This window comes from Narcine bancroftii, chromosome 9 (genome assembly GCF_036971445.1).
Source record: "Narcine bancroftii isolate sNarBan1 chromosome 9, sNarBan1.hap1, whole genome shotgun sequence".
NCBI classification, from domain to species: domain Eukaryota; kingdom Metazoa; phylum Chordata; class Chondrichthyes; order Torpediniformes; family Narcinidae; genus Narcine; species Narcine bancroftii.
Window position 1 is genome coordinate 45,878,078 of NC_091477.1, and position 17,464 is coordinate 45,895,541.

General features: G+C 40.3%; 1 protein-coding gene across 5 annotated transcripts in view; it reads right to left on the bottom strand.

Moving 5' to 3' along the window:
• Window positions 1-17,464, bottom strand: part of LOC138743489 (eukaryotic peptide chain release factor subunit 1) — a 69,580-nt gene that overhangs the window by 7,785 nt on the left and 44,331 nt on the right. For all 5 annotated transcript variants that reach the window (XM_069898949.1, XM_069898951.1, XM_069898950.1 and 2 more), the window contains 3 exons: window positions 12,915-13,070; window positions 12,731-12,795; window positions 4,121-4,268 (listed from right to left, as the gene is read on the bottom strand). In XM_069898949.1, coding sequence (XP_069755050.1) covers window positions 4,121-4,268; window positions 12,731-12,795; window positions 12,915-13,070 — 369 coding nt within the window. The remainder of the gene's footprint in view (window positions 1-4,120; window positions 4,269-12,730; window positions 12,796-12,914; window positions 13,071-17,464) is intronic.

The following is a 17,464-nucleotide window of genomic DNA, read 5'->3' on the forward strand; positions in this document are numbered from 1 at the left end:
TTAAAGTACAAAACACTACAAACGTACAAGGTGGAGAAGAACATAATGAAGACAAAGCAGAAGTATTATGAACTCGGAGAAAAAAAAACGCACAAGATACTAGCTTGGCAGCTTAAAACAGAACGAACTAAAAGAACGGTATTGGCATCAAGGAAAAAGGACAAACAAATTACATATAACCCAATGGAGATCAATGAAAACTTCAAGGAATTCTACGAGCAATTATATTGAACTGAGAGCGAAGGGGAAGAAGACAAAAAAGATGAGTTTCTAGCTAAAATTGAACTACCGAAATTGCAAGAGGAGGAACAAAACAAATTGATAAAATCATTTGAAATAGAGGAAATACAGGATATATTTAAAAAAAACTACCAAACAGACTCCCAATAGAATTCTATAAAACATTTAAAGACTTATTAATTCCTCCTCTCCTGGAAGTAATGAACCAGATTGAAGAAACACAAAACATGCCAGATTCATGCAAAGCAGCAATAATTACAGTAATACCAAAGACGGGGAAAGATCCACTAATACCAGCATCGTATAGATCAATATCTCTACTCAACTCAGATTATAAAATAGCTAAACTATTGGGGGGGGGGGGGGGGGGGGGGGGCAAGATGGCGTAAGGATCAGACGTGCCTTCCAGTCCTCTCCTGACTCTATCTTATTGTTTTGTCTAGAAATGCCCATTAAAATTCTTTAAAAGTTTAGATAATTTCAGTGCTGTTAATTTAACTTATGATGGTACAATTGATGGAAAAGAACAAAAAAAACGACAACAGATCATCAAAAAACTAAAACAAAAGCTAAACTATTAGCAAACAGATTGGCCAACTATGTACCAAAAATAGTAAAATTAGATCAAACTGGATTTATTAAGAAAAGATGAACAACGGACAATATCTGTAAGTTCATTAACTTAATCCATTCAGTACAAGGAAACAAGACACCAACAGTGGCGGTTGTCTTAGACGCAGAAAAAGCCTTTGACAGAGTAGAATGGGTTTATTCAAAGTACTACAGAGGTTCAACCTACCAAAGAAATATATTAATTGGATTAAAGCATTAAATAAGGGACCATTGGTGAAGGTGACAGTAAATGGATATATATCAAACCAATTTAAATTAAGCAGGTCAACTAGACAGGGATGTCCACTATCTCCCTCACTGTTCGCGTTAGCTATAGAACCATTGGCAGAACATAAAATAAGAGGGATAAAAATAAAAGAGAAGGAATATAAAATCAGTCTATTTGCAGATGACATCATAGTATACTTAACAGAACCAGAATTATCAATAAAAGAATTACATAAGAAATTGAAGGAATATGGAGAAATATTGGGGTACAAGATCAACGCAAATAAAAGTGAAGTGATGCCAATGAATAATGCAGATTTCACAAAGTTTAAGAAAGAATCACCATTTAAATGGCAAACAAAAGCAATCCGATACCTAGGTATTCAACTAGATAATAATCTAGGCCATCTATACAAATTAAATTACCAGCCATTAATGAAGAAAGTACAAGATGACTTAGAAGATTGCAAAGATTTACCACTAACACTGATAGGAAGGGTAAATTGCATTAAAATGAACATCTTCCCAAGGATACAATATCTATTTCAATCGTTACCAATTCACTTAACAGAGAAATTCTTCAAGGAGCTAAAGAAAATAATAAGGAGATTTTTATGGAAGGGGGGGGGGGTGAAACCGAGGATAGCGCTAGATAAATTAACAGAATGGTACAAACAAGGGGGCTTACAGCTACCAAACTTTAAGAATTACTATAGAGCAGCACAATTAAGATACCCATCAGATTTTTATCAAACAAGGTAAAAACCAGATTGGATCAGATTAAAGCTAGATAAAATAGGGGAGAAGGTACCTGAACATATACTGTACAAGTGGGATGAAAAGCTGGTGCAACATAGGAATTCACCAGTACTGCACCATCTGCTCAACATTTGGAAGAAGATTCACGTAGAAAGGAAAAAAAAAACAAATTACCAACTACCAAATTAATATTGACGCAAAATCAATTAATCCCTTTCACAATAGATAACCTTTCCTTTAGAGAATGGGAGAGAAAAGGGATCAAAAGAATAGAAAATTGTTTTTTTGGAAATAAGTTATTATCTTTTGAACAAATGAAGTACAAATATGGTATAACTCACGGTACAATGTTCGCATACCACCAACTGAATACCTACTTGAAGGACAAATTGGGAAGTAGGCTGAGGTTACCAGAAAGAAGCAGTTTTGAATATGTGATTACAGACACAATGATATTTAAAAGATTTATAACAAACATGTACATCAAACTGCAAGAGAAAGAAAATGATGAAATAAGCTGTAAACCCAAACAAAAGTGGGAACATAAAGAATGATACATGGGAAAAGCTGTGCTCCGGAACTATGAGAAATACAATAAACACGAGGTAACGCATGATACAATATAATTGGTTACACATGCTATACACCATGCCCCAAAAGTTAAATAAATGGGACCCAACAGTATCAGACAGATGTTTTCGCTGTAAGAAGGAAATGGGAACAACAGTACATGCAATTTGGGCATGTGAGAAAGTGGAAAAGTTTTGGGAAGATCTAAATCAGGTATTAAATAAAATCACAAAAAGCAACATACCAAAAAATCAAGAGATCTTTCTTCTAAGTAATACAAGAAGTAAAGAACCTGGCCTCGATTTGGATGAAGCACAAAAAAGATTTATTATGATAGCCTTAGCTGTAGCAAAAAAAATGTATAATGTCAACTTGGAAATCAGAAGAATACAGCAATGGTACATAGAAATGAATAAATGTATTCCATTGGAAAAAATAACATACAATTTAAGAAATAACATCACAGTATTCGAACAAATTTGGGGACCGTACATGGAACACAACAGAGAGGTCCTACTGCGGACCTCCACCACCTAAAATGACAGAATGAGAAGACGATGAGATGAACTAACCCAGTGTGTGAAAGTAGATGACACAATTTTCTTGTTTATTTTCATTGTGTGATGACATTGTTTAATGTGTATGTTGAACGCTTAGTGGGTGTGGAGGGGGGTAGGAGGGAGGGAAGGGAGGGGGGGGAAAAAGGGGAGAAAATGACACTGTATATTCAAGAGGGAAATGTTTGTGTATTTTGGTCAATATGGTTCATGCGGTGAAAAATAATTTTTTTTTTTAAAAAGCAGACAGACATGGACAAATAATGACCAGTTCAAAACAAGTAAAGAGAAGTCCCTGCTACTCACTGGCTGGACTAAGCCACACATCCAGGTACTGCTAGCTTGTCTGATTAACATCTAATGGATGTTTCTGCTTTGCCCAAGTTCTTTGCTTTTGTATTATAATTAAACCAATTGTCATTTCTTTGAGCCAATGAACAGTTTTGCAGCCCTGTTCTGGGAATCTTTGAGCTTAAGACATAATTTACATTTGCTTGCTTCGGTGGTGACATGCCTGGTCAAATACAATTTGTTTTAGGGTTCTGCAATGGATCTTCCTCCCCCCCCCCCCCCCCCCCACCCCACCATAGGTAAAAACATTTACATGTAAACAATGCAGTAATTCCCTTACTAACTTTTTTTTGCCTTTTGCCATTATACAATTGCAAAATTCAGTCATCCCTTGAGTGAACCAATATGACACACAGGATTAGATATTTGTGGGGAAGGGAAGATTAAGTAATATCAGTTGCAGTGGCCTCTTACTCAAAGATATCTGGATGATAATGCTAAAATGCCCCAAAATTATGATGAAATAATATTTTCCAGTAACTCTGGTTGATTTAACAGTTTATATTTACAATTTAATTTTTGCAATCAGTATGACAGTTAAAAAGTACTTAAATTATCAAGACATTTGAGCAGCAATAACTGATCTTCCTGCATTCATCAACATGAGGACTTTGCAATGTTTTAGTTCCTCGGTGCTTACCTTACTTCCAAATATATTTAATTATTAATCTTGAACTGATTGCACAGGACTGGCAAATGTCAACAGAAAGCTGGGTCTATGGCCTCAGGTTCTATACAAGATTGGAAAGGCAAGTATTCAGCATGCAGAGTATTCAAGTCACAGTTTAAGGTACAAGTCTTACCACCAATCCCACCAAAGCCTTTCACAAACTGGGATCCTTCCTGCGATTTATCTGTAACAATCTCCAGTGTAGCTCCAAATTTTTTGTAGTTGTTGGCGAACCATTCCAGGAGGGGCATGCTTTCTATCAGTTCGTGTTCCTGTCCAGTCTAAGTTTTCATTTTCAAAAAGAAAATTAAAATCAAGTTTATGTTCTAAAGAGAGTTCATTAGTCATTGAAATTTGAAGAGGTTTTTACCATGCCACAGCTTAATACATCCCGAAGACACACCTATTCCGCAATGAAGTGTTAAAAATAATACAATGACCATTCACTCTTACCCTCATGAGAACTTGACTAAAGCAGTGTGTTGGGAACACAAAGGAAAGAATTTAAATGAGCCATTACAACACTGTTGGAATCATCACCTGACTGACAGTTCCCGAAGGTAGATGCAAGGGAAATTTGAAATGGTTTGATGTTAAGAGATAGGATTAGGCACAGCATCTGCAACCCATCGCATTTCGCATTTGTGATGGGAGCCATTGACCACTGGTGTACCAGCATGGGTGGTTTTGGTACCTTTATTGTTTGCTATTTACATTAACGATTTGGAACTGAAAGTACACAGCATGACTAGCAAGTTCGTAGATGACACAAAGATTGGCGTTACTAGTGAGGATAATCTTAGGCTATTGATCAGTTGGTAAAATGGACAAGGCAATGACAGATGGGATTTAATCCTCAGAAGTGCATGATGAACTTTGGGAGGACTAACAATTCCAGGTCATGCTGATGAATAGCAGGGTCACAGAGTATTGAAAAAGAGGAGGCTTGGTACATGAATTTAAGGATCCCAATACAGAGTAGATACGATGAAAACATATGGGATAGTTATTTCTTTGGCCCAGCTAATGAAAATAAGAGCAGAGATATTAAGGCACAACTTTGCAAAAGATTGGTGAGGCAATGAATATAGTCAAAGAGGACTTCTGATTATCAAATTGTAGGAAAGATGCAATTGCATTGAAGTGGAATGCAGAGGTGATTCAGCAAGAAGTCAAATGCATTAGAACATTTCAATTATGAGATTGGAGGATGGGCTTGTATTCCTTGGAACAGCAGAGGCCAAGAAGACGCCCAATAGAAGTATACAAAATTATGAAGGGCATAGATAAGCTGATGGCAAGAGATGAGAGGTTTAGAGGAGATCTGCAAAAGAATGTATTTGCACACAGAGGGTGGTTGGAATCTGGAACACTGCTGCAGATAGATTCTCAAAAGGAATTTGAATCACCAAGGTACAGAAATTTATTGATGAAGCACTGGAAAATGGGAAATAATAGATAGGAACTTGGTAAGCACAAAAATAATGGGCCAAATAGGTCTGTTTCTGTATTGTATGACTGATTCCAGATTAAAGAAATAATATAATGACATTCCAGTTAGTTGTCACATTCAACCTAAATTCACAAGGATTTAAAAAATACACATTAAATGAATATTCTGCCTCAACAGATTGAAAAAATAAATGAGGGCACTTAAAAAAAATATGCATCTTTTCATTCATTAGGTGAATTCTATGTCTGGTGAGAAAAAGCAGAATAGATGAATTAAGAATGAATGGGGCAGCAGGGGCGTGGCCACGTGAAGGACTTAGATGTGTTCTGGTTGAGCTCCCTATGAAGAGTATGAAATAGGTCAAAATTTGAAAAATCAAGATTTTATTCATCAAAAATGGATAAAACTAGAATGAAGAAATCAAGGCAGCTGAGAACAAAGACTGAAGCAGCTCCTATTCAACTGGGAACCTAGTGAAAAATCAAAAGGGAGGGGTACGAAATGGCGACAGGACCGGCAGAACCAGGTAAAACTGGGGAGTCGGGTCAAGAATTCAATATCATCCTAGAAAAAATGGAGAATTTCAGTAACTGATTCATAAGTGTTGAAATGGTGATGAGAGATATGACAGAGAAAATGACTGAAATAAAAGAGATTGTTGAAGACCTGATGGAGAGAATAGAGGGAAGAGACCTGGAGAAACTTTTTCAAAAATGAAGCCCACCAATGTTGAGAGCAGACAAATTGGAGAAAAACTGCATATCGAGAGCTCACCAAACACTTGGACCCAGAAGAACAGGCGATTAGAGAGCAAGACCAGTCTGGTGATTTGGGAGTAGCATACTAATGGCCCGCCTGAGGTTGATCATGATAAGGTACTATTTAGCCTGACCTTGATTAAACAAAAAGAATTTGAAGATATGAAAAGACAACTAGGTGCCAAAAACCTGAAATACTCAATGATAATATCCCACTACTTTTGAGTCGAAGTAGCGGATGGGAACCAGCAATATTTCAAGACCAATAATAAGGTAGAGGACTTTCTGTGAAATTTGTAAAAAAAATTATGGTTGCCAAAGGAGAAGATTGTGAAAATATTTATAATGGAACTATAGTAAAAGTTGCATTTTTAAATTTTTATTAAACTCTTTCATATTTATTGTTTAAAGGTGTATAGAAATGCTCATGGAGAGCTCAGTAAAAGAAAAAACCTGTGAAAAGTGGAAGCAGGTTGAAGACTTCAGTTTAAGGGGAAGAATGGCCTCTGGAAAGGAGTAGCAAAAAAGATGGTGCTAAAGTGAGGGGTTGCTCAAGAGATTCCGCAGGCTTTCAGGGCTCTACACATGTGTAACTGTCAGGGCAGGGACATTGTGTGTTTTTCTTAAATCGCTACTATTTAACGAGCCCAAGGTTTTACTGTTTAAAAAAAATTATTTTAAAGAATATGGGCAGAACATTAAAATCTATTAGTTTTAATGTTAATGGAATTTGCAGGCTGGTGAAGAGAAAACAGGTCTTGGCATATCTAAAAAATTAAAGGCAGATATAGTCTTTTTACAAGAAACACACTCTACCAAACTGGAGCATGCAAAATTAAAAAGAGGATGGGTGGGGCAAGTAATATCGTCTTCATTTGAATCAAAGGAGGTGCAGCGATTTTAATTAGTAAAAATATACTACTATAATCATAGAAGAGACATTAACAGATCAAGCTGGAAGATTTGTAATGGCACACTGCAAAATTTATGCAGAATCATGGGTGTTTATGAACACTTACGCCCCAAATTATGAAGTCTTTATGAAGGATATCTTTTTAAAAACCTCAGGAGGAAGTCAAAGTATTTTGGAGATTTCAATATTTGTTTACATCTGATATTGGACAAATCAGCTATAAAAATAACAAGGTCGAGAACTACAAAAATGACACCATAATTTAAAAAGGATTTAAATTTAATTGATACATGAAGACGGCTCAACCCCTTAGAAAGAGACTACTTGTTCCACTCAAAGGTACATGATTTGCATCCAAGAATTGACCTATTTTTAATGTCTGCCCAGTTACAAAGTAGAGTGGTAAAAACTGAGTATTTGGCAAGACTTTTATCACTGTTAACATTAACTATTACGATAATAAAAAAGCAAAATAGTATGTTTAAATGGTGCCATAATATTATATTATTAAAGAGGAAGGATTTTTGTGAATTTATTAAGAGACAGAAATATTTTGTAAAAACAATCTTCCTTCCACTGACAAGTTTTCTAATATTTGAGGGGACAAATTATTTCTTATACTAAAAGTCTTGAGAGAATATGCAAGAGACTTAGAAGTTCTAGCAAAAGATATAACATAATTGGAAAAAGAATATCAGATTATCAGGAACACAAGAAGAATGTAGAATATTAGAGAATAAAAAGTTACAATATAATTCACTACAAACATAGAAGTGTTATCTTGCCAAGTGAAAGCAGAGGACTCATCCAGAATGATAAATGCCATAGAAACAGAAGCTGATACTATAACATAATCAAGAAGAAATAAATAATTTGTTTAGACAATACTATATGAAACTATATAAATCAGAATTAGTAGGAGATGAAAACAAGACGGAAGAATTTTTAACATATGTTGAACTTCCTAAATATAGATACTCCTTTTAACAAGGGAAGAAATGGAGAAAGTTCTAGGTACTTTACAAGCCAATAGGTCCCCAGAAGATGGGTTCCTTCCTGAGTTTTATAGATAATTTAAAGATTTGTTGATGTCTCTTTTGATGGATGTGTTAGATGAGGTAGTGGAGACCCAAACCCAACAGACTGGGTTAGTATAGGGGTGCAGTGACAAATTTTTAGGTGTCGGGGCTCAATCAAAACGGCAACAAGGAGATCTGGCCTTGGTGGCTGCCATTTTATATTTGGCGCTGTACAATTTACAGCGATTTATAGAATTAACTATCGTTAAAGAATTAAAGAATTAATCAATATAATACATATGGCAAAATTAAGGTTGAATCCAAATATAACTATTTCTTTAGATGCAGAAAAGGCATTCAACCAACTAGAATGGTCTTTCTTATATAAAACTGGAAAAATTGTAGGTAAAAAATTTATAAATTGGATAAAAACTCTATCATGAGTCATAAGCTAAAAATGATAACCAATAGTCAAATGTCATCTATTTTTCCCCTCGAGTAGATAGGGGTGTCCCCTATCTCCAGCATTATTTATATTAGCTATTGAACCTCTGGCAGAGATTACAGGAGATCAAGATATTGAGGGCTTCAAAGTTGGACAGGAAGAATGTAAAATTAGTTTATTGGCTGATTATGTGCTATTATACATGTCTGACCCAGCTGAATCACTGATAAGATTATGAGCATATCAGGATACAAAATAAATATGGATAAATGTGAGATGATGCCATTGCAAAATTTTGATTATGAAAGATACCAAAAAGGTAGATTTAAATTGAAGGATGAAATTAAATACTTAGGAATAATGACATAATAATTTACAGAATTTATATAAGCTTAATTATATCCCTCTGTTAGAAAATTAAAAAAATATTTCCAGAAATGAAAAGATCTGCCGATTACATTTAATAGGAAGGGCAAATTATAGAAAAATGAAGGTAATGCCAATACAATGTCTCTTTCAATCATTTCCTATTGTACTAAAAATTTCTTTAAATTATTACGTAATTGTATAAGGCAATTCCATAGGAATTGGGAGTTAAATTGGGAGGATGTAGATTCCTGGATTTTAAGTATTATCTATCAGATAATACTCAGTGGTGGGAGTGTGAAATGAGCTGCCATCTAATGTGGCATATGCAGGCTCGATTGCCTGTTTTGAAAGTAATTTGGATAGTTTCATGGATGAGATGACTGGAGGATTAGGATATGGGAAAGGTCATCGGGACTATGGAGACGATGGTCGGCAGACTAGAGGGGCAGAATGGCCTGTTTTCTGTGCTGGAGTGTTCTATGATTCTATCAGTCCAAGCAAGATTAGTAGGAGATGAAAGCAAGATTTTTATCATCTTTCTTTGAAGAAAACAGTCCCCCTTCGTGGATTTGAATGGGACTGAAGTCAATAAAAGAGGAGACAATGAATGAGTTTATAAGTGGAATGTTAAATCATTAACAAAAAAAGAACACAATCCTATATTGCCTGTACATAATTAGAATATGGCAAGAAATAAATGAATGTATTGGGGGAAAAAAAAGCAGTTATATCACCGAGGACACCATAATGCAAAAAAAATGTCATACTGCCTATGAATCTGGGAACAAAATATTGAATTCATGGTATGACAAAGGAATGATATGTTGATGATTACTATATAGAAGGATCTTATGTCTTTTGAACAATTAAGAAAAAGTATGGAGTAGCTAAATAGAAAATTCTTTGCTTTCTCCAGTTAAAATCATTCTTAAGAGAAAGATGGGGACCAAACTTGGCACCACTTCAAATTAGTGAAATGGAACGAATGATTTAGCTTAGGAACACACCTAAATTTGTATCCAAAATGTACTTCGCTCTCCAAAATGAAAGCACAAAACCAGGTTAACAGAGATCGAGGGAGAGAGATTGAGATCGAGAGAGAGAGACAGGAGTTGGATTTAGGAATTACAGCAATGGCAAGATGCTGGTCTGATTTGTGTTTGGAAAGCATTATGTCAATTATAAATGCAAGATTCAGATTAGTACAATATAATTTTATATACCAATTATACCTCACAGAGATGCATTTTAGATGTGGAATAGAAATAGGAATGTTTGTGCATGCTACATGGTCATAGGTGAAGGTGAGACTTTTCAGGCAGGAATATGACTGAAACACTAACAAGGATAACAGGGGTGGGCTCCACAGATGACCGGGAGCTTTATCTTTTGGGCAACTTTATTGAAATAAGTAATAAACTAATTAAATTCCAAATTTCATTTGTTAAAATAGCTTTAGCTGTGGTTATTTATCATGATTACTTGGAAATCTAACTCCTCTCTACAGATAGCACAATGGAAGACAGATGAACAGTTGTATTCCTATGGAAAAAAAAAATCACACAATCTAAAGAACAAATATTACATTTTATAAAAATATGGCAACCATATCTGGACTATATATGGGACCAAGTATAATAAAAGGTGCTACTATTACAAAAATGTCTTTATTGGGAGGTCACTTTTTTTAAAACCCAAATTAAATTGCCTTCTAAAGCCACCATCTATGTCATCACATCTCCGATTTGCTTTTCTTACCTGTTGAATTACAAGCATTTCTGACTTCCTTAACTCCATTTTTGACAGTTTTGCCTTACACTGTCTAAATACTAGACCCTGAATACTTTTAACAAATCCACTAACATAGAAATAAGGGAAGGCACATGGGTATAAGTTGTACGTGGTTCTCAGGTTAAAAACTAGCCACGTTCTGATCATTGTAAAACCTAACATTGGTGGTGTCAGATTATAAATTTCCCCACTTATTCAATGTTGTACCTAATAAATGGCGGGATCTTTATCAGTTGGGCATGTGGGCAGAGGATTGGTTGATGGAACTCGATACAGAGAAATAGGAGAAATTGCATTTTGGGAGGTCTAGATGTGGATAGGATCTACATTGTAAATGGCAGGGATCTGGGAGTGCTGCAGAACGGAGAGGTCTAGGAGTACAGTATTTAGTACCTTGAAAGTGGTATCACAGGTAGATAGGATGATCAAAAAGGCTTTCAGCACATTGGCCTTCATTGAGTAGAGTTGGACAGACATGTTGCAGTTGTATAAGACTTTGGTGAAGTCCCATTTGAAGTACTGTGTTCAGTTTTGGTCAGCATGCTGCAAGAAAGGGACTGTCAAGCTGGTGGTGAAGAGATGATTTGAGGAAGTTGCCAAGATGGGAGGGGAACCTGAGCTCTGGGAAGAGGTTGAACAAGGTGGGGCTTTATTTCTTGGAGTGCAGGAGGATGCGGGATAATCTCAGAGTTGTACAAAATCAAGAGGAATAGATGTGGGAAATCAGGAACCAGAGAATATAGGTTTAAGTGAGGGGGAGAGATTTAAGAGGAACCTGAGCGGCAACTTTTTTTTCTTTTACACAGAGTGTGGTGGATGCAGAGAACAGGGTATCAGAGAATGTGGTTGAAGCAGGTACTATTGCAATGTTTAAGAAAAAATTGGACAGACACATGGACAGGATAGGCTGAGAGGGATATGGGCCAAATGTAGGCAGGGACATTTTGGTTGGCATAGGCAAGTAGGGCCTGTTTCCATTCCTGTTCCCTAGTATTCTGGACCAAACCCTGGCTCCAGCTGCTCACCCACATCTGGACAGCCTCTGGCCACAAATCCTGCTTACACTCTGAACCCCTGACTCACATTCCTGATTAATGAGCCAGATCACCAGCAAGTCCAATCAGCTGCTGGATTATTGGAGCTTTATTGAAAATTGATGCACACAAACAGGTCGAAGTGCACAATGTGGAAGACTGCTGGGATGGATCTATCAATGAATAATGGTGGTTAACAGTAGAGTGGGAACACGCCTCTCATCACTTAACACTGGGGTTTTGTACTGCTGGAGATATACAAGTACAACTTCAAAGACCAATTTTAAAGAGTTGGCGCAGCAGACACAAAGGCTTTTTTGAATTACCAACAAGTGTGATAGCCTCTCCCCAACGGTACTCAATGGAGAACAATAGATGAACAGGAATCTAAATCAGTATGTGTTTAGGGTTGAGTTGGGGTGGAGGGGGAAGGGGCTCCAGATGCCTTTTTCAAAGAAACAGGAATTGGCCATGCAGGGCATTAACAGCCACATTATTACAAATAATATGCAAAAATACTTTTGCTGAGAACGTCTCTCTCCTGCTTAAACCTCAAGACTCATTGTGCCTCAAATTCTCATTCTTTCCCTTATATGATCTGGGAGGGATGCTGTGGTTGGGAAGGTGATTCAAAGAATCCAACAGCCATTCACATTTGTATCTTTACCAGTTCTTCAACAAAAATAACTAATTAAAATTTAATTTAGTCTCAGTGTCTAACAGGACTGAACAAAATAAAATTAGTTTCTTCTAAGTGACACTGGAAAATATTTTGCATTATATTTTGGTATTCCGTTCAGGGAATAAAAGCTGCACTCCACTTCCTCAAAAAAGTCTTGCTCCTCTAATAATTTTCTGCAATATCCAGCTCCAACTTGGTCACCAGTGAAATGTTTCTTCCTTAACCCAAACACACAACATTCAACTTTTTTTATGATAATTGAATAGAACAAATTTGTACCTCTTTGTCTGTGAAATGGGATTTATCCTTCTCTTGTTCAAGTGTCAGGTACAAGATTTTCTCTTCTGGGAAATAAAAGTCGCAGTAAGTCCAACTTATTGCATCCCAATTCACATTAAAAACCACATCTAGTCTTAATTATCAGATATTCATTAATGCTGACAATGAAGGGATCTGCAATTACCTTCTGTGCCATGACAGCGAAGTACGTATCGCATAATATCCAAATTTTCGTAAACTATCAGGATCTCAACTGCACCCATCTCCAGTGCTTTAAGTGTATCATCTACTCCAAAGCAGTACTTCCCTGTATCTTGGCTGATTTCGTCAAAGTATCGGCCTGTAGAATTTTTAAAAAGTTACTTATTGCCATCATTCTAACAAAAAATCAGTTAGTCCCTTAACAAAACGTAGACGCCAGTGTATCAAAATAACAGGGCTTGTATGGACAATACACTGCTTAAAGGTATTGTAGCATCTGCTAAGGAATAAAGAGATGTCACAAACTGCAAGGGTGAACCAGTAAACTGATTTTATTGTTTGAATTCACCACGTTGCATGAAGGGGATGCACACTTCTGGTGATGTGTGCACCAGCTTCCAGAAATGACGTCAGCGCCTTGGCCGGTGGTACGCCACTCAGAAGTGGGGAATTCTCTTTGTCCACATGTGGCATCAACCACGGGCTTCTCAGTGGTGAAAGGGGAATTGTTCCATCTTGGGTCAGCTAAATGGTGCTGCGAATCGGCCCATCTAACCACGTGGTTGATCAGCCCGCTACACCCCCCCCCCCTCCCGAATCGTCACCGCCCTCCAAGCAGGTTAACTTACCGTCTCTGGGCAGTTGGCCTCTGTGCCTGACCTGGGTACGGGGCCGGCCGGCAGGTCTGAGTCCAGGTGTGCTTCCTTGAGGCAGTCGATTGTGAATCTGTCCTGCCAGCCGCCAATGTCCAGTGTAAACACAACACTGTTTTGCGGCAGCACCTTGAATGGGCCTTCACATGGACACTGGAGGGGATGTTCCTTTTTGTCCTCTCTGTACGAAGATGTAGTGGGTGCACTGCAGGTCTGCGGGGACGTGACTAGGCGGTGAGCCATGTCAAGACAGTGGCGGAGGGCCGCTCACCCAATTGCATCCTCATCCTCTGGAGGACATCTAAGGGCTAGGCTGTGTGCCGGCGGGGGTGGGTCAAAATGAATGACCCCGAGAATGGAGAGTGGAAAGCCGTACACCATTTCTGCAGATGAAACTGGCAGGTCCTCCTTTGGTGCTGTGCGGATGCCTAAGAGCACCCACGGGAACTTGTCCACCCAATTTGGGCCTTGCAGTTGGGCTTTCAAGGCAGCCTTCAGATGGCAGTGGAAACACCTGACCAGGCTGTTTGCTTGAGGTTGGTAGGCCATGGTGTGGTGTCCTTGGCTGCTGCTGAACTTAAGTTTGTTTAGTCCAGAGCGAGGAGGTGAACTGTGCCCCTTCGTCTGAGGTGATGTGGATCGGGACTCCAAAACGTGGGACCCAGATGGATAAGGCCGTTCTGGCACATGGGTATGGCCTCCAGTCAGCAGGTAAAATGGTCAATTGTTATTAACAGGCACCACATGCCCTGGCTCACAGGGAGAAGGCTGAAAATGCCTATGTGTACATGCTCGAATGGGCACTGTGCCAGCTCAAAGTCTGGAGTGGGGCGCTTGTGTGTCTGTGTACCTTGGCGCATTGGCACTGCACACAGGTTCTGGCCTGCAGGGACATGTCTTGGTGGAGGCCGTGCCACACAAACTTAGTTGGACAATAGGTGAACTGTTGACTGTTGAGTGGGAGAGGCCATGGATCTGGTCGAAAATCTGCCATCACCACTTGCAGGTAGGATGAGTCTGGGAAACCCTGTGGAGACGTTGCACAGCAGGGATGGGTCTGCTGGTGAGAGGCAAAAGTCGCTGACCTTCAGGTTGGTGATGGCAGTCCAGTAGACCTGGACTTCCGTGTCCTCTGTCTGGTCCTTGGGCAGCTGGGTGACATCGAGCCCTCATGAAGAAGTGACGACTATGGGTCTAGATAACACGTTGGCCACCACGTTGGACTTGCCTGCAATGTGGCGTATGTTTGTGGTGTACTCAGATGTAGGAGAGGTGACACTGTTGACTCACAGACGACTGATCCAAAACCTTGCTTAGTGTGTATGTTAGTGGTTTGTGGAATGTGTAGGTGGTGACGACCCTTCCCTCAGACGTGTATCGGAAGTGCCGCATTTCTCGGTTCAGGGCCAATAGTTCATGGTCGAATACACTCTATTTGAGATCTGGCGTCCGGAGGTGTTTACTGCAGGGGGCGCCAGTGCTCATTGACCCATTGCTCCAGCACTATGCCCACTGCTCTATCTGACACGTCTGTTATAAGGGCCAGGGGAGAGGTGGAATCTCTCACCAGTTCCACCTTCGTGGTGTGGAATGCTTCTGTGGTGTCCGGCATCCACTGGGGCATCTTGTCGCCAAGCTTGATGAGGTCAAACACGGGCTGCACAAGAGTGGCCACTCCCAGTAGGAAGCAATGATAGAAATTTACCATCCCCAAGAACTCCTGAAGGTCTTTGGTAGTGCTCAGCTTGGGGAAATTTTGGATGGCCTCTACCTTGTCTGGCTCCCTCTGGAGTGATTCAGTGTCCCAAAAAGTCTATCGTTTCTAGGCCGAATTGGCACTTGATGGGTTCACCGTGAATCTGAACTGCTGCAGTCTGTCGAACAGGAGGGTCAGGTGAGTCCTGTGTACTAGCGTTGGGACTAGTTATGAGGATGTCGTCTAAGTAGACAAAAATGAAGTCCCTGCCAACCATGTCCATCAGTCGCTGGAACATCTGGGACGTATTTTTCAGTCCCAAGGGCATTCGCAGGAACTCGAAGTCTCAGGGTGTGAAGATTGCTGTTTTCAGAAGGTCACTAGGGGTACTAGAATCTGGTGGTATCCTTTTATGAGGTCTACCTTGGAAAAGATTTGGCAGCCTTGTAGCAAATTCCTGGACGTGTGGGATGGGATATCTATCTGGGACTGATGCATCATTCAGCCGCCACCTAGGCTCCAACCACCGGAGCTCTTCTGCACCATGAGGAGTGGGGAGGCCCAGAGGCTAGCTGTTTGAATGGTGGATGATCCCCAACTCGTCCATGGCGGTGAACTCAGCCTTGGCTTGCTGGAACTTGTCTTGTGGGAGGCAGCGGGCCCGTGTATGCACCGGGGGCTGGTGGTCTCGATGTGGTGCTCCACGCCACGTGGCAGGTTGGAGTCATGAAAGTTGGGCTCTAGTAAGGCAGGTACTTGGCCAGTAGGCGGGCATATTCATCTCGGTCCAGGGCGTGAAATCCTAACAGCAGGAAAGGGCACTATCGCAAAGTGAGAGGGAAAGACTGAAACACTGTAGCATACACCAACCGGTATCTCATCACATCCACCAAAAGTTTGTGTGTCCAGAGATTGTTCACTCCGAGTTGGGCTGTCCCATGGCTGTGATTGTGCACTTCCACTGGAAAACTGCATCTTCGGCATGGCTTGTAACCAGGCGGGTTCTGTAGCTCGGTATGGAGGATCCATTGGCCGCTTGTAGGGGGAGCCCCTTGGTGTTGTATTTGGCCTCAAAATAAGGTGGGACAAGGCTGATTTCTGCGCCTGTGTCGACTAGGAAATCCCTCTTCGTTTGTTAGTAGAGTAGGCCTTTAAGAGCGCCAACCACTTAGGCCAGTATCGGCAGCCAGCTTGCCAGTTAGTTTTAGTAGTGGGTAGGAGCATGGGGGTGGGGGGTGTGCACTGCCGGGCACTTTGAACCCATCTGGGTGATAGAAATAGTTTTCATTTTGTTTCTCTGGGCGCCCCTCACATTGTAGTTGTACCGCAGCCACTGGTTGGGGGGGGGGGGGGGGGGGGGGGCGGTTGGACAGTGGGGTTGATGAGGCAGCAGCGCTGACAGGTTGCACGTGGATGGAGCTCTGCTGTGGGCTGCGGAAAAGTCTGTCTGCTTCCTTGGCTACCAGGTGTAGGGCGCTGAAATCCATGTCAGAAGCCACCGAGGAGACGTGTACTAGCAGCTTGGAAAGGAACATGGCTTCAAAAAGAAAACCAACTGTGTGTCCCTCCCCTAGGGCCACCATCTCATGCATGAGCTCGGAGGGGCTCCTGTCATCCAGGCCCTGCATGTTTAAGATGCAAACAGTGCACTCGTGCCAGCTGAGTTCTAGGGAATCAATGAAAAACTGCCAGAATTGTTCATACTTACATTCCATTGGAGGGTTCTCCACGAAGGAGCTTACTTTGGCTGTCGTGTCAGCATCCAGAGCGCTGATGACATGCCAGAACTTGATGTCCTTTGAAACGTTTCCCCTGATGTGGAACTGGGACTCAGCCAGTTCCTGGGCTGGTTTACCCAGAAAGGCGACAAATGCACGCCCACCATGTTGGTCGCAGCTGTTGTGACTCCAGTAGTAGTGGTATCTTGCATCCTGTTGTGTTCAATGCAGATTCCAAAATGTTGGAACCGTCAGGGTAACAATTGTAGCATCTGCTACGGCAGAGCTACGGAATAGAGATGTCCACACAGTGTGAGGGTGAACCAGTAAACTGATTTTATTGTTTGAATTCACAGTGCTGCGCAAAGGGGATGCCCACTTGCAGCGACGTGTGCACTGGCTTCTGGAAGTGACATCAGTGCGTCACGGCATCACTCCTTGGCTGGCAGTATGCCACCCGAAAGCT